The sequence below is a fragment of the Populus alba genome, chromosome 10 (genome assembly GCF_005239225.2).
Source record: "Populus alba chromosome 10, ASM523922v2, whole genome shotgun sequence".
In the NCBI taxonomy this organism is placed as follows: Eukaryota; Viridiplantae; Streptophyta; class Magnoliopsida; order Malpighiales; family Salicaceae; genus Populus; species Populus alba.
Genome location: NC_133293.1, coordinates 485,049 through 511,154, shown reverse-complemented (window position 1 = coordinate 511,154; position 26,106 = coordinate 485,049). Strand labels below are relative to the sequence as shown.

Below are 26,106 nucleotides of genomic sequence, written 5' to 3'. Positions count from 1 at the left end.
GGAAATGTATTAATTAATTATATTAATGGCCACTAACGGCGTAATTACCCTCTAAGTGAATATGATTAAAAACGTCTCTCGCCGACAAATTTGTCTGAAACGGGCTTCGTTCATTGAGAGAGAGAGGGGGGGGGGGAGAGAGAGAATGTGTGGAACGGTAGCAAAATTGTTTTTTTTTTTTTTTTAATATTTTTTTTTATATATTAAAATAATAATTTTTATTTTTAATATTAATACATCAAAATAATATTAAAAAATACAATGCAACCGTCCCGACAAACACCCTTTAAATTTTAGCAGTCGTGTTTGCTGTAGCATTGCCTCTGTTTTGTTTCCTTAGATTTTTTCTTAATATTTTATTTTGTAAATGAAAAAAAATGTAGTTGGGTTTGATAATTTACCCAAGGTTGCATATAATTTTGGTGAACCGTTTTGTTAATTAGTAAGTTCTCTTTTTATGTATAGGTTTTTTTGGTTTTTTGTTTTATTTTTATTTTTATCCCTGAACTTCTTTTTTAATTTCATTTTTCATGTGAATGTTTGTAATATTTTATTTTCTTTATGTATTATTGGAAACTCAAGGTGCTATCATGAATTTTAGAATTAAATTAAAAGCCAGTTTAGTAGACTCAGATTTCAATTTGTAGTTTTGAAAAAAAAAAATAGAAAAAGAATAGTAGGGCTTATTCATTATCACAAGAAAAAACATCATTTCCATCCTACAAATCTTTATTTTCGCATCTTTGGGCCCCTTTAAATTTAGACTTTACATTTACATCATAAACTTTATTCCTTTTTTTTTTTTTTTTTTTTGATGTTTCAATCCCTTAGTTTTGAAATATGAGAGAAAAAGTAGTTGGAAAAAAAAAAAAAAAAGCGATACTCAGTTAACCTGACAATTAAATAAGCAATATTAGTATTATTGGGTTTCTCTTTACAAGATAAGTTATATTAAAATATTTTTGAACTCCTATCTCGCTACAACAAAGATTAGGCTTTAAATTTTTTTATTTAGTTTAATTTTTAATTTTTTTTAACTGGTTTAAGTGTGCTTTAAGGTCGGTGGTTGGTTTATTAAGGTGCTCATAATGTTTCTTTTCTCGGATATTTTCAAGTGAAAAAAAAATAATTAATGAAGGGTTTTCAAGGTCTAAAAACCTATTTTTTATTACCAACTTTAGTGGTTAAGAATTTTATTATTAGTAACATATTGTTTATTGCTATAAATTACACGTCATTTACTTTGTTTTGTTTTTAAAAGAGAAAATGACTTTTGAATAGAAGAAAAAATAAATTAGGTGTGAATTACATGATCTTTATTATATTAAGTCGCACACTGGCCCACCCCCGAATTGACTCCTAGTTTTTTTTATATTTAAGACAAGCCTTTTAGTTTTTTAAAATTTTTTTAATTAAAATCCATTGTGAATAAAATAATTTAAATTATTCTCCAGAAAATATTAGATTATAGCATTTTTAGGGAATGTTAGCAATTATTTCGTTACTTTATCATGTATGATTTTAAAATGTTATATTTTTTTTTAAATCATCACTAATTGATGAAAATAAAATTTTTATTTTTTTTTTTTATCATAAAAAATTTTCATAGCTTTCCCATACTAATCATTATTTTTTGTCCTTCAAATACACATATAATATTCAGACATGATTTTTCATTAAATGATAAGTTTTCTATTTAAAAAACAATGTTATGTTAAAAAAGATCATGCATAAGAAGAGAATAATTCATTTAATAAAAATATACATATTTTTTAAGAATTTAAATCATGATTTTTCATACAAATATATACATATTCTACTTTTTAAAATAACCGAATAGAAAATAATTTTTTAAAACTACACCATAGTAAATAATTAATTACTATTTATGAAAATTTTATTATGTTGTTGGTAAACAACGTTATTTTATATAATCATCTAATATTTACATTTTATAAGGAATAAGAATAGAATATTTTATAAATATATAATTTAAATATAAGAAAAAACAGTTAAAGATCTGATCGAAATAAAAAACTTAATTTCAATGATTATTTTTTCCTTGAATGAATATTTGGTAAATTCCAATGTTATAAAAACAGTAATCTCAAGTGGTGAATTGCTAATCGGTAATGCTGGCTAATTATTTTATATTATTTTATTATTTTTTATTTTGTAAGTGGTAATGGGAAGCGAGTGAAACTATGGGTGAAGCGGGGGAATAAAAATAAGGGAGGCGAGGTGCATGGGGTACTGAGACAGCATGTGGGCTGACAGGACAGAGAGATGGAGGGGTGGGACCCACCTCAATCATGGCAGGATGCTAGCCTGGCTTCAATCACTTGACAGAACATAACAGAACACTACCGAGAGAGAGAGAGAGAAGAAGCACAAGTTTTTTTTTATTTGTTCACTCTCACCTCCATGTATATATATTTTTTAAAAGTATATTTAAAAAAAAATTATTTTTATTTTATTTTTTTATTTTCAGATTATTTTAATATGTTGATATTAAAAATATTTTTTTAAAAAATAATAAATATATTATTTTAATATATTTTTAAATAAAATAAATTTTAAAAAATAACATCTACTACATTCTCAAACATTCTTATCTTATGCTAATTAATTATTGGGTTTGGTAAATTTTTCTCTTGTAATTTAAAAAAAATAAAGTTTTTTTTTAATTATAATATATATTGATTAACTGAATACTTTTAAATATTTAATTTGGAATTTTCTTTCATGAAAAGATCTTAATCTTAATTATGCATAAACCATCTTAAAATATCTTTATTATTAAATATAAAACAACATATAAAATCTATATATTTTATCCTTTTTTTCTAATTTTAAAAAATGGTCTAAAGTTTAAAACTTTTGAAAGAAAGGAGCACTAATGCTTCTAATACTTTACTTTGGCTACCATGCTGTAATGTTTGTTTTTGAACAATTACCATGCTGCGATGTCTATGGTTTATATTCAAGATAAAACTATACTATACATGATAAAATCCCCATAAATACATAAATCTAGCTATGGACGATCTGTTTTAATTCCAAGTTGATAAAAAAAAACTATAAATTGCTATTTGAAAATATAAAGTCACGCCAGTGATTTTGCCCGCATATGCCAAGTTGCATGGTTTGATTTTATTTTCTTTGTCGAGCTGGACCAATAAAGATTCAGGGTGTCAAATTGGTGAGCTGCTCCCTGAAAAAAATACTATAAATTGCTGTTGCGTTGACTGCTATAAACTATTGAGCACAGCTTACATTAAAAAAAAAAAAAATTAATTACTAGCAAATCACAGCTCACTGATACGTTTAAAGTCTTATTTGTATTTATGTTTTTTTAAAAAAAACAATTTAATTTTTTTACTTCAAATTAATACTTTTTTGTATGTTTTTATATCATTTTAATGCACTAATATTAAAAATAATTTTTTAAAAAAATAAAAAAATATTATTTTAATATATTTTTAAATAAAATTTTTTTTTAAAAAATAACCTTAATTACATTATTAAATAGGCTATTAGTATCATTAGAGAGCAATATATAGCTATCTGGGACTGCAAATTCTTATAAAAATAAATATAATGCTACCCTCCAAAACTATATGTAAATATGTATGCTTTTGATTGGATTAGTCAATTTCTATATATTTTGATATTTATATTTTATTAATTGATTTTTTTTAAATAATATTTATATTTTATTAAATAAAAAATGACTCGATCTCGAATTTGAGCCCTATCCTTGCTGCTACCTTGAGAAGAAAGACACATATGATTAAGTATGATTGGAAATAAAATAATCATGGGCATTGGTTAATTCTCACTCTTACTCATAAGCAAGATGGAGCTCACAAGGCGTAATCAATTTTTATGGAGGAATTAAAGGATATAAAAATAAGAAAATAACATTTTCTAAACCATAACCTAAATAATCTTTGAATTAAATCTCATGCTAGACTTTCCCTTGGATGCTTCACCTTTTGCTTACGCCCGTTGTGCAACCTTAATTTAAGATATTGTTTGTTTATTGAAAAGTAAATATGAAATTTTAGAAAGTGTATTATTTTATGATATTTAGTAATATTATAGAAAATAAATTGAAAAAATATTTTATAGTATTTAACCATGTTATGAAAAAATGAGTTAGAAAATATGTTTTATTTTATTTTTTCAAGTTTATATAAAAAAAATAAAGGCCAAATCTAATAGATAAAAAAATTAAAGGGTGATGAAATTAAAAAGAAATATAATTTAATAATTTATCTCATATAAAAGAAACAATAATCAAAATAATAAAGATTAAATTTGAAAAATAAAAAAATTGAAAGATAATTAAAAAAATTACAATTTTATAAATTACTTCAAATAGAATAAATATAATCAAAAGATTGTGAACTAGATTTAATATATAAAAAATTTAATTAAAAAAATAACAAGAGAAAAACAAATAACAATAAAAATAACTAAAATCCAAGTTGATATAAAAATAAAGTTTCAAGAGATGAAATTGAGAAATAAATAACACAAAATAACATATATAGCAATAAAAAATTTAAAGATCAAATTTGATATAATCAACAAATAATAAGATATTTTTGAGTGTTTTGCAACTTTTAAAAAGTATTTTTTTTAAATAAAAAAAAAAGTTTTTTTTAGAAATCAAAATAATTTTTTTTTAAATTGGAGAATGTTTCCATGATAAATAAACACAACAAAATTTTAAAAATAATTTTCAGAAATCCCTTTCTAAAGGACAAAGAAACATGGGACAACCTTAGAAACTTGAATACTATGGAAAATTTATCTGAAGTTACGAGCTCAACTCATAAAATCATAAGTCGCAGGAGCCAACTTTCAAATCTTATCATGTTTTAACCACAGAATTTATACTGCAACCAATTCTCCAACCTCCCAGATCACTGAAAAGCCATGAAAGTATATGAGACATCATCGCTGCCAAGCACGTTTCAAATCGCGGTTAACCGTGTATAAAAAACATATATTTCTGCAGCTAATCGCAGTTCGAAACGCAGTTGGCTAAACGGGACCTTAGTCAATAAGAACACGGGGGCATTTGAGCAATATTTGTGTATTCCCCATGGATAATTTCTTCCCATCGGAGGTCGCGGCTCCTGCACATTTGAACACAACAGCTAATTAAGAAGTCATGGATCCAAGACAACAAGCCACACAAGTCAAGATCACAAAAGCAAAAGCATGGTAATACTTCCATGGGAGCTTCAGAATTACATCTAATCTGATAATGATGATATCCATTTTCTTTTGGTGGGCTTGTCTTTGTCAAAAACTGCAAGCCAAACGACAGTCACCCAAGCTTCAAAATGATTGACAGGCTGTGTAAAGAAAAAGCATGGTGATATCGCAAGGTTAAGCCGCCGATATTTAAGGGTAGCGGTAATTAACACTTTAAGCAAAGATTAAACCATGCAGGCATGTGATCATTAGAGCCATCTGCGAGACATAAAATGACATGACACCTAACCTAGAAGTTCCACGTGGCTGCTCTCACCATGGCCTCGGATCTTTGCCATAAATATAACAACTGCAAGTGCCTGCCTTGCAACCACAATATGGCAATCCAACAAGCATACTAATTGATTGCAGTGTTTTAAGGTCAGCACTAGATCTCCTAGCCTAGCAAGCAACAACGTTGTCTTCAACTCTCGCAAATCATACCGAGGGATTAAAGCATCCAATGTTGAGTTAAAGGGCTCAAAATCAAGTTGGTAGCAGCATCCGATGCTGTGTCATGGCTTATCCATGAAAGTCCACCCCGAAATTGAAACGTTTTTCTTCTTCATGGAAGAAAACACTCAAATATTGAAGGGCAGGGGGGATATCGACTGTTGCAGGCATGTCCCTACACGGAAACATGCCCTGTTGGAACCGTTCTGGTGGTGAGCAGTAACATCAGCAGTGGAAGGCAGCTGATCCACATCTTCTTCTAATAGTGACAAAAGTCCATGGCAGCAAAAGGCCCCAACCAGGCGTGTCCCATTCTTGCACAGTGACTGGTCAATAGAAAATATGGTCATTTGGGAAAAAGAAGAAACTCCACAAGGGAAGAAAAGAAAAAAAACACAGCCATGCAATTGCTATGTTGTCACTGAATCATATCTCTGGCTAAGATTATATAACATGCCATGATTGACGGGCATTATTCCATAAAAAACAAAGTGTTTTCTATTCAAGTACAAGAACTATCCACCTTATCACGTGGCTGTCTTTTTGTTTTGCATTACGGTGCGCAACAGATCAAGGAGGAAGGAAGGGAGAGGAACCCGAGCCTGAAAGAGATTGATTCAGGTGAATTTTGACATTAATTGAAAGAAAATGAGATCTCTAACTTCACTTCTACAATCAAATTTGGCCCTATGTAAATCATAAGCACATTCGTGTGCTAACCATATATCATGACAAGATCACAGGCTTTGATGTTAGCGTGTTTCAATCCTGTAGCTAGGACAAATGTAGGATTGCCCGAAACTGTGGCTTAGCTTTGTTGTTGTTGACAGAGAATTATTCCCAGATCACTATTCTTGATCTCTCATCCACAGTTCAGAGACGGGAAATTATCCCCAGATCCTGCTAATCCAAGCTAGATAAATTAAATGCAAGCAACAGTGCTAAAGTTTTACCCAGAGATTCTTCATGATGACAACTGACAAGAGTTCCACGGGAGAACTGCAGTGCCCCGCATCGTGGATGGAATCAGCAGAATATAATATTACCATTTATGGATTTAGGACAGAAGTGAAAGTGGCATGTATAGTTGACGATATTTTGCAGTAAAATCTCTAGGTTTAATGGATATGGAGATCCATGTCTCTTCTCAAGCTTGCAGTTCAGATGGCTTACATCAGACAACCTTTGTCTGCTTCTTGAATTATTGTAAAGGTAAACAGTTCCATGATGCAATGACTATTTACCATGGAACTGCGTTCATGCTATGACTGGAATGCGTTTCAAGCAACTTTCTCCATGCTAGTCTAGTTGCCGGCCTAGTACTGTAACTATCAACCTTTTTTTTTATGGGCTCACTCCATACCTTGTCATTGACACGTGGAACGCCAAGAAAATCCAAGGGAGCATGCAGCAGGAAAGATAGATAGAATGTCAGGGTGCTCGAGCTCGAAGATTACGACTGTAAATAAAATCTTGAACTCTAAGCTCCAAAGAAATCTTGGAATTCAATGGTATTGGATGGTTGATGATGTATATGAAACATCGTTTTTAAACCTAATCTAGAATATTAGGATCATCCAGGCATAACTCCGGGTTAACTCAATTGATCCTTTTTTTAATCTTTAAAAATTAAAAATGATATTGTGTTAAATAATACTATTTTTTTTTTAGTTTTTTTTAGATCAATCGAGACAGTTTATTCTTTATTTTTGTTGAAACCAAGTTCAATCTAGATCTTCGATCACCCGGATTAACTTGCCGGGCTGAGGCTGGTTTCAAACACAGTGGTATGAAGCAGGACACAAAATCCCATCTGTATGAACTCTCAACCGATTTCTTTTTCTTCTTTTTTAATTTTCGAGAAAGGCAAGCAAGCTAAGAATCTTTTACCTTCTCTTTCGCCGTTTTCTTAATTTCATGGCATCGTGAAATTTAAGCCCTGGTTATGCGTAATATTCATTTAAAGGGTGATTGCCAGAGGCATAAGCGATGAATATGTAATCTGTGCGCCTCAGAAGTTTTACGAAGAGTCCAATTTATCATCTGGCGTCTTGAAAAAGATAAGAGAAAGATTTCTTTTTTCTTTCTTGTAAATACAGAGACTTAAATAACTTTATTTAAACTTAAACACAGAAGGATATGAAAAATTATTAGATACATTTTGGTATGTTGTTCTTCCACTTGCATGAAAATTAATAGGATACACTATAATTACTATCTATGGATGTTTTTTTAATATTTGGTTTGTATTTCAAGATTGAAAAAAAAAACAAATGAAAATATAAAATAAATCTATATAGTTTAATAATTGACACTTTCAAAATAAATCTATATATATATATATATATATATATTTTATTCTCATCATCTTTATATTTTATATTTCAAGACAGTAACTAAACGCTATCATAAATAAATATAGGGTATCTGAAGCCGTGTTGGGTAAAAAATAAAATTATTTTCCATTTTATTTTCATTTTTGTTTTATTTTTCTAGGAGGAATTAAAAAATATGTTCATTTGTTTAAAATGATGACAAATTTATTCATAAAAAATAAATACATCAAAATTATAATTATTTTTCTTAAGAAAACATAAATCATTATATTCATCTTAATATTAATTTTATTTTATTCAAATTAAAAATTATCATGAAAATGCTATATTGTAAACTAAAAAAAAAATATTTATGGTAAAGATTAAATATATGACACCAACTAAATATAAAAATATAAAAAAATAATTTTAATCTTTTACCTTGCTAAAAAATCCTTATGTGTATATATAAAAATTATATTCTTCCTGTTTTTTTTGTTTGAAAAACAGTGAAAAAATTATATTGAAAAACTGTGAAAAACGTCTAAATATATTTTTCAAATTCAGTAAAAAATTATAAAACTAAAAAACTAGTCTTATAATTTTATAAACAAAAAAATATTACATTTGAATAAATAATTTTAGTTTTTTTTTCCAACTCTAATTTTTTTTTAAAAATTAAAGTAGTATTCTTTTTCCGAAAAACTTCTAATAATTTCTCGAACCAGGTTGTTCAGGGTTGATTTTTTTTTTTTTAAATACCCTAAAACATGTAAACCAAATAATAATAATAATAACAACAATAAATTTTTTTTGTGAGATAGAGTGTTAAACTTTCTAACAAGCCCATGATAAGATAGCCCTCCAAAACGCCCAGGCCCAATGAAGTGTTTTTTGTTATACAAAAGCACAGAACAAAAACCTAAACAAAAACCACGACAGAGAGAATATTGAGGAAACTCTAAAACCCCTAAAACCCCAGTGACCGCCACCTCTCCACCTTCCTCTCTCCGGCATCACCGTTTCAGGTAAGCCTCTGCTTCCACTCCTCTTCTTTTGTGTTCTTAAAAACACAGTGTAAAAGAAACCATTCTAAACTTCAAATTTTTAACTCATAATCCCATATGTCAAAAAAAGTTTTAATCTTTCTTTACATTCATGATTGGAAGTTGTTGTTGGGTAAATGCGTTTTAAGAGGGATTTACAATGATTCTCATAAAATTCTGTGGCGGGTATGTTGGTTTATGTTGAATGGTTATTTGTTAACTATACAAGCTATGAGTTATGAGAATGAAAAGGTTATTAGTGTCGCTTGTCACTTTAAATTTTTCGCAGGAGTATGGTGTCCTTGAATATCAGAGACCTCTTGACAGCATTTAGTCCTTCATTGGACTACTTAGCAATCAGCTCGGGAGATGGTCGAATAAAGGTACTCGATTCCCTTATCTTTGAACTCTGAAAATGCTAGGGCTTTTGCAAATTGAGATTGATAGTGGAATATGTTTTCCGACAATGCTTCGTTATTGAATTTCTGGCCAGCTTAGTGCTATTTGTGTGATAATATCCTTTGTCTGATAAAGGAGGCTTTTCTTCTTCTTTTCATGTAGGAACTACTAATCTTTCCTTTTCCTTTCAGATCTGGGATACACTAAAGGGCCAGGTGCAAACTGAGTTTGCAGACATAACATCAAGTGAAGGAGATTTTTTATGCTAAACCTGAACGAGGACACCTTTCGGTTGATTATAAATGCATGAAGTGGTTGTCTTTGGATAAGAAGGTTAAATATAAAAGTTGCTTTGTAATTGTGCTACTAAATGTTTGATCTTTGCTTCCTACTATCTGAAATAACTCTGTGCTCAAACCCATGAGTGATTGCAGAAGAAAAGGAAGCTAGGAAGTTCATTGTTAGTGTTAGGAACGGGCAGTGGTGATGTTTTGGCACTTGATGTGTCTGCTGGTCAGTTGAAGTGGGGTGTTAGCGATTGCCATCCTGGGTGAGTTCCTTGCTGAATAATTATTATGTTGTCATGCCTTTTATCATTTATGAATTGGAACCACACTGTTCCTAGGTTTTTGTAAGCATCAGTTTTCAGAATTGCCAAAAATAGAAAAAGTACAGTAAAAGTTGACTTGTAACTTTAGATGTAATAGTTTTCTTTCTCTGATGTGCAGGGGTGTCAGTGCTGTTTCATTTTCTACACGTGATTCGTGCATTTACACTTCAGGTGCTGATGGAATGATTTGCAAAACTGATCCACAAACAGGAAATACTCTGGGGAAGTTTAGAGCTTCTACAAAGGCGATATCCTGCATGTCTGTTTCATCAGGTATTCATTCACTCCATTTGTGTTACTCTTGCTTTATGGTTGTAGGGAAACCAAACATTTTCTCTGTAATTTTTTTCACTTGCTAATTAGTTATTTTTATGAAGTGTAGAATCTGGAAAATTTATGCCAAGATGTACTTCGGGAAATTAGTTGTGAATGATTCAATTTAACTACACTCTAGGCATTTGGTATTTTTTGGGTTGCTAATCATCAATGAAAGATACTCTCTTTAGAGTGTGTTGGAAGTGAATGCTTTGTGAATATGCAATATTTACTGCTTTCTCATACTTTTGCTGGGATTCAGATGGGAAGATATTAGCAACAGCAGCCGCACAATTGAAGATTTTCAATTGCTCTGACCACAAAAAGATGCAGAAGTTCTCTGGTCATCCTGTGAGTGCTTCCATATTCCTTTTTTTCTATGTTTCTATGCAGAAGATATGTTTCTGGCACTATATTTCATTTCCATTCAGTTATCTTCCTTGGCTTTCTATGTTCAGCTAAATCAGTCTCTCTCAATATTGACAGGGAGCTGTTCGCTCCATGGTCTTTACTGATGATGGAAAATACATTCTTTCTTCTGCTGTTGGTGAAAGATATGTTGCACTGTGGAGAATAGATGGTGGCAAACGGCAATCAGCAAGCTGTGTTCTCGCAATGGAGCACCCTGCTGTATTCATTGATTGCAAGTGCTTTGAAAATGAGGGAGTTGATGATGCAGGCCTGTATGTTTTGGCCATTTCAGAAACTGGTGTTTGTTACACGTGGTGTGGAAAAAATGTTGAGGAATTACGCAATTCCAAACCCACAAAAGTCTTACTATCTTACGAAGAATTTCCCAAAAATCACAAGGGTGCATTACCAACAGTACTCGCTGCAAAATTACAAGGCACTGCCAAATCTACAGCTGCAAATGTGTTTATTGCCTATGGTTTGCTTGTAAAGCCTTCATTTCAGAAAATATTAATGCATCCTGGGACAGACATTAAGTTAAATAGCTCTCAGGATGGAGTTCTGCTACCACTGAGTCAGTCTCTCAGCAACTCTAAGAAAGTCAGAGACTTACAAAATCGAGGTAACTCTTGACTATAACTATTTATATTTTTGGATAAGGCGAAATATATTGTGAGAGTTATTGGTTTCCACATGCTATCTTGGACATCTGTCTGTAGACAAACTCTTCTGATACTGACACCAACTCTGGACAAAAGAATTCTAAAAATTAGTTTTTGACTTCTTTGATACATTCGATTGAACAATGATTTCCTTTTGCCTTGTCTGACTGTGTGCTTAGACCATTTTCTATATCCTTTACAGCCCTTGCTTGCCATGTTGACTGATGAGGCAAACCCTTGTGGTGGAGCCCTCTGTCAAAATGTTCTTAGTTTTATATTTTGTCGATTTCAGTAGTTATGGTTTGCTTAGACAGTTGATGTTTTTTGCATCCTTTGAAAATCTGCTTCTTCAGCTGTTTCCTAACATGTTCTCTTCATTATGCTAGCTCTTGCTTGATGTTATAGATTCCTCTTCTGATAGTTTTTAATTCTAATGTCATTTTTATGTGGATTGTTGCTCTTGCATGGTTGCTAATTACTTTTCTTTGAATTCAACAGTTACTGCATTAGACCGTGCCAATGTGGAAGATGCCTTGCTTCCTCTCCCAAAAGTTTATGATCTTCATGAGAAGAAGATGAGAAATATGAATATTGTTGACCATGATGAGGTTATGGAAGAATCTGCTGAGAGCAAAGGTACATCTATTATTTTCCAGAAAATTCCGATTATGTAAATGAATGCACCGATGTTGGTTCATCTCTCTATTCCCGGTAGGTTTTTTTTTTTTGTTGAATACATCAGATCACTTTTTTGGGACAGTAATGGTTGCTTGCTTTAACCGTTATTTTTTCTTTTGATAACTTCTGTGTCTGGATGCTTGAATATGGGGAATCTTATGATTTCTCCCTTTTTCTTAACTTGCATCATATGATTCTTTTACTTCATTTCATTAAGCTTTTATCTACAATATGCTTATTCCTTATCACATGAGCCAATGAGAATACTGCTGCAACTGAGTAATGGCTAGCTGTAACTTAATATAATATATCTTGAGAAAGAGGAAAAAAGTAGACGAAATGGAATGCAAATTGTTAAGTGAGAGAAAATGAAAATATTGAGCAACTGATAGCAAGGAAAATAATATACAAATAGAAATGATATGAGAGAAAGGAACGGAAAGGTCGATCCTCAAGAACCCAAGAACTGTTTTGAAAAGTGTCACAAGTTTTGTGCAATGATTTTGCTTTTCAATATGAAAATGTGTGTGCTAAATATCAATATAGTTCTGTAATATGTAATGGGTAAATCAACATTATATTGAAATTGTTCTATCGCCATGCTGGCATAAGTAATGTGAAGTCATACTTTTGCTTCAGAGTTACTACTGTGAAGTTCTGGTTTAATGTGAGTTGTTTTGTCAATTCTTCTGCGCGCTCTTATCTGTTTATTATGGTGGTTTCTACAGATGTCATGGTAGAGGTTGATGCTGTAACAACTGGCATGGAGAAGCAGTTGAGATTATTGAACATACTTGGTAGTAAAGATGATGGTATATTGAGCCCCACACTTGATTCTGCAACACTTAAGGGTATTAACCTTGAAGACAATATCCCGCTAAAGAAGGTTTGTTCTTCATCTAAAGGCAGTTTTGGTTTTTTTTTTTATCCCCATCCAAATTATGTTCTTGTGTTTTCCTTCATGTATGTTCTTCATTTCTAATAGTAGCTGATAATTTTCTTTTATCAGATGAGGGCAACAGTCTTGTCTATGGAACCTAGCAATGCATACAAGTTACTGGAAGTCTTGGTGGCTAAGTGGCAATCTAGGTTTGCTCTTACTTTTCTATAATTGTGTTGACTCTCAACTTCTAATTTATTCTTATTGTAGACTTCTTTAAAAGACAACAGATAATTCTATGTAGAACATAAGGTTCTGCCAAGAAGAATATGTTCATTGATCTTGTTACATCTTATGATATTTATGAAGGACTTTTATTATAGGAAGCCATCATGTATCTATTCACTAATTATGGAGGAATTTCTAAACTGTGGTTGTCTTCAGCAGGTCAAATAGTGGAAAGTGTGTTTTACCATGGATATACTGTATATTGGTCAATCATGGTCAATATATTGTGGCTCAAGAAAAACCGGAGTCCCAGATGCTTAATTCCTTATTAAAGGTATAATAATGTGAATGTGTAGGCATATCATTTGTTTCTCTTTTCATGCTTTTATCTTTGCTGTGTCATAACTTGAAGTGATCTTGTTGTGGCTGTTAGCTCCTTTTACCCCTTATCTCTTTCCCTGTGTCATATTCATGGTAAAACTGTACTGCTTAAAATTATATACACTATTATAACTTGTTCGCTTTACTTTTGTTTATAGATGCTTGGACTTATAGATTGTAATTAACATTTGTATTCAAATTCTTGTACAACATGGCTTGTTCTGTTAGTGGCTCTAACTTCTAGGATGAAAGATGTCAAGCCAAATAGGTTGTGATAGGCTGAGGTTACTAGTAAAGTAGCATATTGGTCAGAGACAGCCTCTTTGTTTCTGTGGTCTAGACCAACTTTGGCCATTGTAACATGTAGACCAGGCCAACTCCAAAGCTGATCTTATTTGCAGGGGCCTTGTAATAAACATTCTGGTGATGCTATGTCGAGTGACTGAGCTTTGTTATCATCTGGGGGGGCATTACTTTTCCATCTGTGGTTATTCTCCAATGATATGTTTTGTTGGAAGGACACGATCACAGGGCAAAAGAGGGTGGAGGAAGAGATGGGTACTTCCACCATCTCTATGTAGAGAGAAGGGAAAAGAGCTCTTCCTTCCATACAGGTCCATCACATGCAATTTGTCCATTTTAAGCATCTAGAAATAAGGCGGCTTTCATCTCCAATCCCATCCCTTTATCCCATTTTTCTTCTTTCAAAGGTCCCAGTTCATAGAGACTGTTAGAAAAGGTGTTGGATTATAATGCTGTTGCACCAGACCTTAGTGTCATATTATTTGCCTGGCAGACTCAAATTATGTTCTATTCTCTCAGATCACCAAATCAAGGGCTGTGGCTGTTCAACCTTTGTTGCAATTAGCAGGTCGTTTGCAGCTTGTAACAGCACAGGTTCCGAACTTTTCTTTGTTGCATTACTTTGATGGTTTTAATAAGGTCTGTTGATATTTATATTGTTATCTGTGCTCTCTTAACAGATTGACAAGGTTGCACTGAGCAAAAACCCTATCTCATTGCATAATGACCAAATGGATGATAACGAGGATGATGATGATGTCGACGAACATCTTTATGGGGAAGAAGATGACGAATCCCAGTTAAGTAGTGATGATGACAGTTAGCTGCAATCACCATACCAGGTAATCATTCTTGACAGATAATTTTATTTGTCTGCCTATGGCCAAACTTTGAGTGATTAGAAGTTGACCGATTGGATGGTGATTGTAATATAGAACTGCACAATGGTATGGTTGCATTATTCCCGATGAGAATTTACATGTCTTTTGGAAGAAGCACAGCTTGTTCTATGTATGTTCATGTTTAAAAAAAATTCCCAAATGGAGTTTTCACAATTTGTTTAAACTTCCCGGTTGATCATAAAAAACTGCTAGATTTTTAGTTCTCAAAATTGTTGGTGGAGATTTGGTCGTTTTGACATTTACCCCTAAATTTGTTATCATGAAGGTTTCCCAGTGAGTATAGCGGCTTGTTACCCAGAGAGGCATCTTTTGGCGTGGGCTTCTATCATTTTGGTTCAGCCTATCCACAGAATTTTTTGGTGCATAACCGAAACTGATCTTCAACCTTTATAGAGTACAGCAATACTTGTTTCCTTCTGTACCTGCTTATTCCTCTTATCTTGTTTTTGCTCTATGTTTTTGTTTAGAAATGATCATGGTAAGCCTAGGTGTTACGTTTCTAATTAACTTTTTTTTTTCTTTTTCCTCCCTTTAACAGCCCACAAGTTTTTTCAAATGTGAATGTATTATACTTGTTGTAACATGTAAACAGGCAATGACTGCTAGGCCCCCTTTCCTGATACTACCGCATAACCTTATAGCCAATTAGTTGAGGTTTCATCTCTGTTAGTTCTTCATGAGTTTTATATCTGCATCTTGTTTGCATCTGTGGCTGAACATGCTGACATCTCTCTGCATTGTAGAAGTGTGCAGTTGATCTATATTGCAGAGGTCATTTTAGCTGACTAAAAAGCTATGCACGAACGTTTTAGGCTTGCTTGTGTTTGATAAGAATCTTTCTAGCGAATTAGCGACTTTTCCATGGCCATGAGAATACTAGAGGCCAGGAATTACGTAGTCTATAACAATGAACATACAACTCTTGTTTCATATTACTGATTTTCGTTTGTCTAGGAAATCAATAGAAAAAAAGGATCATTTTTGTGGTTCGAGCTTCTGATCCAAATCATGGACAGCAGCTGATTACTGCATCAAGCAGAAAGTTCTGGAACTGAAGTACTAACCATCCTGGAGTTTACTACTTAGGGTTACCTGTGCTACGCTGTGCGAAGATTTCAAGCTAAGTTGCAACACAAAAGAAGAAAGCTCCCTTGCTGTGTATATGTTTTCCATTATTATAAAATTTTTAATTGAAAATTAAAAAAATGTTTTTATTTTAAAAAATATATAAATTGTAAAAAAATAATTGTTTTCATTGTCAAAAGCAAAAGATAAATGTTTATGTGAGTATTATGAACTCCAGGGAACTTTCTTGACGTCAAAGCAACTTATCCTTTTTGAGCTGACGTAACAAATTATGCTAGCCCCCCTAACGAGGCCAGTTCCAATCAATGCGTATAGATCCGTATTTAGGTTCATATATAATTATTTTTAAAAGTAAAAGTTAATATTATCATAAAAATCTACAATATTATTTGCAATACATGCCATAATCGAAACAATTATTTAAATATCATTTGAATGAATTCTTTTAAATGCAATCATATTATAAAAAAAATATCCTACCATCCAAGTCAGAAATCATGTTGAACATGAATCCATTGCTTGCATGTGCCGATACACACTATTGTTGAATTAGCCAATGCCAATGTGTGTTGGTGTAACTCTAGCAGTGTTTATATTAATTTATAGCTTGATGAGTTTTAGACTAGTAAAAGTTGCGGTGGGTTAGACATTTTTAGCATTTATTGGCGACATTTTTAGCATTTATTGGCGATTAATTGTCTTAGGTGAAAACTGTTCAAATTTGTTTTGGGAGGCAATTTCTTTATAGCTTTTATATTAGTGTAATATAGCTAGGTCAAAGGGTTCTTGTGGCATGCAAAGTTAATTGTACAATGCACACGCAAAAGACTTCTGTATATTTCTTTGTTAAAGGTTGGGATTTATTTCATGTAATACTTGTACTTTTGTATTTTGTTTTGTTATCTATGTTGTATTTACTTGTTCATAATCAACAAGAGATTAGATGAAAGATTCTTGGGTATATGAAACACTTAAATTGTAGGCTAAACACGAGTGAAAAAATTGAGAGAAATGCCAAGTTTAGTAGGGGAAGTAGACTGCTCGCATATGGCTAGGAATTTTTGACAAAAAATTTGACATGATGACAATTTTTTCTTAAAAAGAAACCAAGCATGATTGAATGGAGAGACTACAATATTATTTGCAAAATATGTCATAATCGAAACAATTATTTAAATATCATTTGAATGAATTCTTTTAAAGGCAATCATATTATAAAAAAGATAACCTACCATCCAAGTCAGAAATTGTGTTGAACATGAACCCATTGCTTGCACGTATCGATACATACTATTGTTGAATTAACCAATGCCAATGCATGTTGGTTGCATGTTGGTGTAACTCTAGCAGTGTTTATATTGGCTTATAGCTTGATGAGTTTCAGACCAGTGAAAGTTGCGGTGGGTTAGGCATTTTTAGCATTTATCGGTGGTTGGTTGTCTTAGGTGAAAACTGTCTAAATTTGTTTTGGAAGGCAATTTTTTTATAGCTTTTATATTATTGTAATATAGTTAGGTCAAAGGGTTCTGTGGCATGCAAAGTTAATTATGCAAGGCACACACAAAAGACTTTTGTGTATTTTTTTGTTAAAGGTTAATAAAGGTTGGGATTTGTTTCATGTAATACTTGTACTTTTGTATTTTGTTTCATTACCTATGTTGTATTTACTTGTTTATAATCAACAAGAGATTGGAGGAAAGATTCTTGGGTGTATGAAACACTTAAATTGTAGGCTAAACATAAGTACAATTGAGAGAAATGCCAAGTTTAGTAGGGGAATTAGACTGCTCGCATAAGACTAGGAATTTTTGACAAAAAATTTGACGTTGTGACAATTTTTTCTTATAAAGAAACCAAGCATGATTGAATGGAGAGACTAACCTATGCACCTAACCCAAACCATAAAGCAGAGACACGCTTGGGGTTGGAAAGCCAGGCCCATGTGTCTTCCAGACCCTAGCATGTCTGGGGTTTTATTTATTTTTTTTAAAATGAGATATTCGCTTATATATATATATTCAAAATATTATGGACAACTCATTGTCCACCTAAAATATTTTCTGACCTTCAGAGCTAGCTTTTTAAGTTGGAAAATTGGGGTCCAAGTTTATGGACCCTAAAAACTTGAATTTCAATATTGTTTTGATCCAAAAACATCATATGGACATTTGAAATTCTATTGCCAACTTCAAAACATATTTTAATTATATAAAAAAACTCAAAACCAAACTAAAATAATATTTTTTTAGGCTTAATCTATCTTTTCGGATATCATTGAAATAAAAAACTACTTCCATCGTGTTATCTTTTGAAAAATGAATTCAAAAATATCAAATTTTAGTTATTAATTGGTGATTGAAGTTTTGTTATTGATAACTTTCGCTTTCTCTCTTTTTTTTTTTTTTGTTGATTTTTCCCTCTTCTCTGTACATCTAGGAACGAAACTAAAGAAAAATGACCTTACAAATTGAATTGTAAAAGGCGTAAAGAAGAGCGATTGAATATGAGAAAAGTGAAAATTGAGGGATGAAACTACATTTGTACATCATTGGAACAACTAACGAGTGAAATGTCAATTTTGATAATTTATCTTTCAGTTGTATTTTTAAAAACAACATAATCATCAATTTCCCCAATTCTTTTGGTTTATTAGTAGAAGAATCATCTATCCACCAATGTCATGGTTGGACATGGTGTATAGAATTAGAAGTGGAATATATTGAGATGCGTGTAGAGAAGCATGCACGTTTTCTTTTTGGTTGACGGGGAAGGCATTTGGAAGCATATTTTCAACTTTCTAGTGTCCCTATGCAGATACAGAGGCTGTACAAGCTACGGGAATTGAAACTGCTGGTGGAATACTGTTTTTAAAATGGAAGGCCGAGAGCATAGTCGTAGAATATATAATTAATTCTTAACAGGAATAGAACAAGGTATGTTTTTCCTCTTAGAGCTTAGAAGTGGAACGCAGAATAAATTCTTCCCGCACAATACAAGCTTGGAATCTCATTCTCCTCTCAAAACGTGTTCACATGCATATTAGAAGAAGATTGGTGCCATTGGATTCTATTATTTTTCATATGAGCCTCCTCACATTATTCGGCAAGCATTTGGATTCTCATCGCTAAACATAGATGTAATGTTTCCATTATTACTGCGACTGTTGTCATGATAATCCTCATTGTAGTGGTCCATCCTACTGTAAATTGTGTGATGTGGTGGTGGTGGTGGTCGGAGATATTCATATTCAGTGACATTCGGTGATGGCCTGTATGTGTTGTAGCTGTGAGTCACGTAGATGGGCCTTGGCGCCGCTTGTGGGACTCCTTGGCTAATAGGGTATCTGCTCGAGTTACCGCCATAGTTATGACCATAAGCATATCTGTAGCCATAGTCAGGTGGGTGATGGTATATAACATGAACCTCTCCTGAATCTCTGGGTCCAGGGGGCTTTTGTGGCTGATTTGCGTTGGTTTCTTCAGCAACAGGTGATGGATTCTCCCCAGGTGGTGGCGGGTTCTCAGGTTGTGGTGGATCTTTTGGAGGCCCTGCTGTTTCAGCAGGTGGAGCTTCTGCTGTGGGAGGATTTGCCTGGTCGGAGGCCGGTGGCGGCGGTGCCCCACCTTCAGGTGCTTGTTCGGGTGGTTTTTCTGTTGTCTGAGCAGCAGGATCTGATGGTTCAGCGTGGGAACATATGGTGGCAATTTTCCTAGTTTTCCTGATCGCCTTGATAATTTTTTCGGGATCTGCCCACCCAATGACTGTCAGCTTCTGCTGTGGGAAGTCAATGTAGAGATCATATATACCTGAGGAAAAGGAGAACGAAATGAGATACAAGGAACATGAAAGTGAAAGCCTAGATGATAATCTGAAAGTGGAAGAAACTAGATTGGAGGATTTATCAAGTCTCATACTGATTGCTTACCATTGATGCCATGCAATGCCTTCTTGATCTTCTGCACACACCCATTACAGTCCATTCGGACTTGTATCTCTGTGACTCGAGGTTTCTGCACACGACAAGAGAAGAAAACCGAACGGTCAGACAAGAAGATGGCATATATCGATCAAAGCTTAGATGCTCATGCATGTTCTGTGTGGATCATCAGGAATACCTCTAACTCTGGAAACATGAGGCATGAATGGAGAAACCAGGAGATAAGCTTTGTCTGAGATGGAGAGAGGGTCGAGATCAGTAAGAATGAAGAATCAATAGGCGGCATTTATGTGTGCCAAAGGAGGGAATATTTGAAAGGCAAAAGGGTGTGGGACATGAAAGGAATCTCTTTTTCCTCTCTGGGAGAGGAAGAAGATGACATTTGCTGCACTGTTTACCTCTTTAGGAGTCATTGTCAAATGCTAAAGAAGGGAAGGGAGAGGGCGGAGGTAGGGTTTCAAGAAAGAGGCCGGTGTTTTTGTATGGACCTTCCCAAAGGGAATTTGCTTTAGCATGGATGGCTATCTACAGCAATTGACGGAGGCGCACGCATGCATTTAGGATATCCAGACCGACCATAGAAAAGAATTAAAGCGAAGAGCAGTTGATTTGATCATTTGGGGGTTCATCATCATCAAGAAAAAATCATCAAAGTAGCTTTTCTAGGCGTAAGGATATCCACTATCAAGGAATCCTTTAGTCACAAGAAAAGATGACAAAGGCAAATAAAAATGACAAATTGTTGTTTATTATTTGGGTTGCAAGGCACAAAACCACCTCTCATTTTAGTCATAGAGGTTGATAGAGACACTGAAGAGCTGATTCCCTTAGTGGAGGTTATACATTAAGAAGTGTCATTAAAGTGGGTGGTGGGGTTTTACCCTTACGTCCATGCTTTTATACACCATTTAATAATTAATCATTTTTATCAAACCCGGTATGGCTTAAAGGTTAATCCAGTAATTTGTCAAATTAAAATTTAATCTAATTTTAAATATTTCAAACCATGCATCAATCATAGATTTTCATTCAGGATGTTTGAAAACTTAACTCTATTAAAACAATGAAATTTTCAACGCTGATATTATGGTTTTGGTCATCGAGCATAATACTTCTTGATAAATGGGTCCCACTATGAAGGGACCCCCCTTGACATGACGACATCGAACTCGATGAGCCTGCGTTATGAGCCAATGCCCGTGTCTCAAGTGCATGTTTTTGGTCGACATCTAACGACTCATAGAATTGAAAAAAAAAAAAACAAAATGGATTTGTTAAATAAACCATTATTTATTTTTTTATAAATACCTAAGTCACAAATTCAAATTAGATTTCATCAATTTATAAACAAATATAATTTTATGAAATCTCAAACAAACTCTAACACGTTTAAATCATACAACAAAATTCTATGGAAAAAAGCTATAAAACAAGTAAACATCCTACAAAAATACATATACTATAAAAATATACAATAAAAAATAGATAGTTTTGCTTACTTGAAGTGAAGAATCCTCAATAAATTTTGAATCAAAACAGAGATGCTGACAAATTGATTGTTGTGATGACTAGAATTATAGTGAGAAGTTGCTTTGTGATAACGCAGGTGAGGGTTATGGTGTTTATTGAGGGATATTGCGAGGATATATTCAACTAGAAAAACTCACTATAATTTATCGACAGAAATATTATGTTAGCGTGCCTGTTTGTATTTATCATTTTATAGTGTGTTTGGATGGAATTATTGCAAAATGGTAAGAGTGGTGAATAATTTTTCATCTAACTTTTAACTCAAACTATAGTCGTATTTTTAGTAAATTTGAAAAATGATAGAATATACTCTAATAAAAAGAAGGGTATTTATCAAACTATAGTCGTATTTTTTAAATTGACAATAAAATTTCTAAGTATGTTATATGGCAGTAGAAAAAAACATGTGTTTTCTCTATCTTTTATAATTTTGAATAACAAAAACTCAATGTTTCCAAACACGTTTTTTTTTTTTATCTGATATTTATATCATGTGATATTGGTAGAACAAATTAAACTCTTTTGAATGTTTTTGTCTCCTAACTTCGCATTTTGTATAAATGTTGAAAAGTTATTGTTTTCATCCATTTAATTGGTCACTACTTCCTAGGCGAGGGATGATTCCAATGAAATTAACATATGCTATAGAATTTCCATCTCAAGGCATCCCTACAAACTTTTGATTGTAGTGCTCCTGACTAGCTGAGGACCATCCATCCTATACAAATGTCGGTAGGACAATGAAAACAACAACTTTTATATTCTCTCTGGGTATTTTTATTGTGACTTTTGTCATGGTCAATAGCCACCATTGTTTGAAAGGGCAAAGTTCTAGAGCAACAACATTATACATGCTCAACTTGGCAACTAATTTAGTAATAATAAACTATGTTTATCATCACAACCTTAAGATTATTATAAAAAAATCATTTGCAATTGTTTAGGTTTAATTTTATTCAACTAAATATATGAGATTACTATAAATTATAGCAATATACTAGATTTTTTTGCCCGCAATCCATATTGCAGGATGGGTCAATTTTTTTTTAACATAAAAAAAGATATTCAAATGGTGATAACCTGAGTGAACCCGATTAACTTGATTAATCCACGATCTGAGATAATTCTAGAGGGAGAAAAAATAAAAAGTTCAAGGCTCAATAGTACCCTAATGTCAAATAATGAAATAAAAAAAGTTTAAAAAATTAAAGTTAAATCGGGTTAATTTTTTAAATCAACAACTCTGGTTATGAGACCGAGATAATCATAGAGAAGATAAAAAAAAAAAAAAAATTCTTGAACAAAATTCTTAACCATAATTTTTTTTAAAAAGAAACAAATAGTAATCAAAATAATAAGAACTAAATCTGGTATAAAAAGTAATGAAAGAAAATAATGAGGGACTTAATAAAACAAAAGAAAGAAAAAGGATAAAAAAAACAATTAAAGAATGAAAACCAAAATTGAATAAGAAAAACAAATGAAATAAAATGCTAAGAGATAAAATTGCAAGAACAAACAAATTAAGAACAATATAAAAAAAAGAAATTAAAAAAATAAAACTAAATCTAAAATAAGTAAATAAAATAAAATATTAAGGGACAAAATTTAAAAACAAACAAACAAAAAAAAAAGAATAAAAAAATAACAATCAAGATAATGAGTGCCATATCTAATATATATAAACAATCAAATGGAAATGGATGAAGCTTAAAAAAAAAAAATCTAAAAAAGCTAAATTCAAAACAAAGAAAAACCAATAAAAAGAAAAAAGATTATAATTGAATTTTTTGCTCCATTATTTTATTTATTTTTATCAAAATAATACCATTTCTACTTTTTAGAAGAATAAAAAAAAAAAAAATCAAGCAATTAGCTAAGGGAAAATCATGTCAAAATCCATTGATTATTTTTTGCCATTTTTTTTTATCTAAATAATATCGTTTTTACTTCCCACATAATAAAAATTCCGATTGACTTTGGTAACCTTAGTCATTTGACCCAACCTGTGACTCGGGACATGATGGGGGTTGACTCCCGGGGCCGGGTTTTAAAAGCATGATAAAAAAATAAACATCAAATATGATAACAAATTTCAATGAAATTAAACAATGAGGGATGAAATTGCAAAATAATAACAATAATAATCAATGAGAGCTCAAAATAAAAGGATTTGCAATCATAAGAATGATGATAAAACTCAACAAAAAAAGGAATTAAGATCAAATGATTAGGGATTAAATCAAAAAATAAAATCCAATAAAAAAGGTTTAAAAGCAAAATAAATAGGAATAAAAAAATAAGGAAGGGATGTAATTAAAAAAACATATAAATTAAATTTAATATAATTAAAATATTGAGGATCACTTTATAACTTTACAAGGCCATCACACCTTTTAAGGTGGAGGAGAGAGAAAACAAGGGGAGGAGAAAAATTGTTATTAGAGCTTCGTTGTGTCATGGAGGCTGACACGTGTAGAGGGTGGCGCGATGTTGCGGAAGCAACCTCAAAAGGCAACCAACAGCCATTGGGAGGCACTGCACGCACTACTGAAAGGGCGGGAATGCCTCCCACTTGCGTTTTTATTTATCAAAAGAACAAAATACCCTTGACCCAAGCACTAATTGCCAAAAAAAAAAAGGTAAAAAAACTAAAAATGCCCTTTGACCTTAGGCAAAACAATGTTGACCCAAGAGCTATGCAGTAATTACACCGTATATAAAAATATGAAAATCACAAAAGTCCCTCGGTTATAAGTTGTGTTGTTGTTTTTTAGGGCAAAGGCGTGATTACACTATGCAATAAAGTGTAAAAACACTATTTTAGCCCTGAGTTTGTGTTCAATCCTTTGGTGTTTGAAGGGAAAAATCATCATTTTATTGTGGATTGCACTGTTCACAATCTATAGTAAAACATTAATGGGTTTTTTCTTTATGTATAATATAAAATAATCACTAAATATATTTTATTTATGGATGGGCTATATATAAAATAAGCTAAGCTGGCAAAAGATAATTTTCTATGGATCAAAAAATTATTTTATAATAAACCTAAACCCTAACGCAAATGCAAACCCAAGTCCATGTTTGTGTCGTGCCAAGCTAAGCCAAACGAGCATATGTGGTTTAAATAAATCCCATTTCACCTAGTTCCTATCCCTTCTAAAAAATTTGAAGTCATAGAACTCCTAAGATATCTTTATGAAGTATTTATTTAAAAAGACCACGATACATTTATTGATTGATTTGTCCAATAAACTTAATACATCTCATTAATAACCCGTAAGAATTTGTTCTATACTTGAAATTGCTCGTGCCTTAGCTTTATTGTAATGGTAATGTATCCTGAAAAATTCTTTATTTATGTTAGATTTCAATTTTCAACTCAACAGGTATTCAAATCATATTAATAAAACAAATCTTTAACCAGTTTCACATTTTATTTCTCAAAAGTAAACTTATGCATAAGCTAGATATTTTAATCGCATTTTCAATATTCTATCTTTCATATCCCTTGTTTGAGGTCTTTCATTCATCACAAAACAAACCATTTAATCCTACAAGGTAATTGCACTATCAGCTTAAAAATGACATTATCTATAAGAATACTAATAGAAAAAGTTGCTCCTTTTGTCATAACCCAATTTTTGATCATTTTTATTTTAATTATTATTATTATTATTTTATTTACTAAAAAGGATAAAAAATGATGACAAAAAAATAATAATAATAATGATGAAAAAAAGAAGTAAAATGAAATAAATGAAGAATGGATTAAAATTTGGGGTAAGGGCATCATGGTTGGAAGTTTTGGGGTTTAATTAAACTTTGAAATTAATCTAATTAATCTAATTAAGAGCTTAATTGGAGAATTGATAAGTTTTGAGACTTAATTAAGCTTGGAATCAATTTAATTACTCCAATCAAGGGTTTTATTGGAGAATTGATAAATTTTGAGATTTAATTGGGCTTGAAATTAATTTAATTAATCCAATTAGGGACTTAATTGAAGAAATATCAAAGTTTGGGGTTTAATTGGGGTTCAAATTGCGAAAATTAAAATCCAAGGACCAACATGAAAATGACACATAAATGTAAGGATCCAATTATATTTTAATCAGGGGATTGATTGCAACATTAGAAGAATTACAAGGACCAAATTCGTAACCAGCAAAACGGGGTCGTTTTCTCTTTACTCTGCAGCTGTTCACCGTCTCTGCAACGGCTCTGCCATTAAAGGCAGAGGCGTTTCGTCCGTTGGCGCAGACGTTTCTTCATTGAAGGCGTCAGTTATGGAGCATTTAGGAGGCCAGCCGTTACCACCACCAAGGCTGCCGCTGGCTCTATAAAAGCTGAGCAAAGGAGACCTCGCGGGAGGAGGAGGAAAGGGAAGAACCCGAAGACAGAAACAAAAATAAAATACAGAGGGGGATAAAAACAGAGAAATAAACCCAGAAAAGGGGGCTGAAAATCAGAGGACAAAAACAGAACCAGAGGAGGATTTTGGGACCACAAACCAGAACGAGACAGAGGCAGAAGACGCAAACAAAGGAAATTCAAAGGAACTGGGAGAGGCGCAGAAATAAAAACACAGAGAGCAAGGGAGAAAGAGGGCAGCACACACACACAGTGACCAAAATTATCTTTGAAACCGTTTTTGTCCCTGCAAACAAAGGAAAGACCAGTATTCATTCAAAGA

General features: G+C 32.3%; 2 protein-coding genes across 2 annotated transcripts; one reads left to right on the top strand and one right to left on the bottom strand.

Annotated features, from left to right (window-relative positions):
* The first annotated feature begins 8,942 nt into the window (after positions 1-8,942).
* Positions 8,943-15,527, top strand: LOC118057363 (uncharacterized). Its single transcript, XM_035069921.2, is given in 15 exon segments — positions 8,943-9,067; positions 9,375-9,468; positions 9,676-9,740; positions 9,742-9,817; positions 9,919-10,034; positions 10,213-10,367; positions 10,672-10,760; positions 10,896-11,442; positions 11,981-12,118; positions 12,889-13,046; positions 13,170-13,249; positions 13,488-13,602; positions 14,472-14,546; positions 14,633-14,794; positions 15,120-15,527. Coding segments are annotated over 13 exon segments (1,848 nt in total). The 5' UTR covers positions 8,943-9,067; positions 9,375-9,378; the 3' UTR covers positions 14,777-14,794; positions 15,120-15,527.
* A 3,302-nt stretch (positions 15,528-18,829) lies between these two features.
* Positions 18,830-20,215, bottom strand: LOC118057362 (uncharacterized). Its single transcript, XM_035069920.2, has 3 exons — positions 20,056-20,215; positions 19,866-19,950; positions 18,830-19,746 (listed from the first exon to the last, which is right to left on the bottom strand). The coding sequence occupies exons 1-3, from the start codon at positions 20,161-20,163 to the stop codon at positions 19,031-19,033; spliced, it is 909 nt and encodes a 302-aa protein (XP_034925811.1). The 5' UTR covers positions 20,164-20,215; the 3' UTR covers positions 18,830-19,030.
* Positions 20,216-26,106: the final 5,891 nt, after the last annotated feature.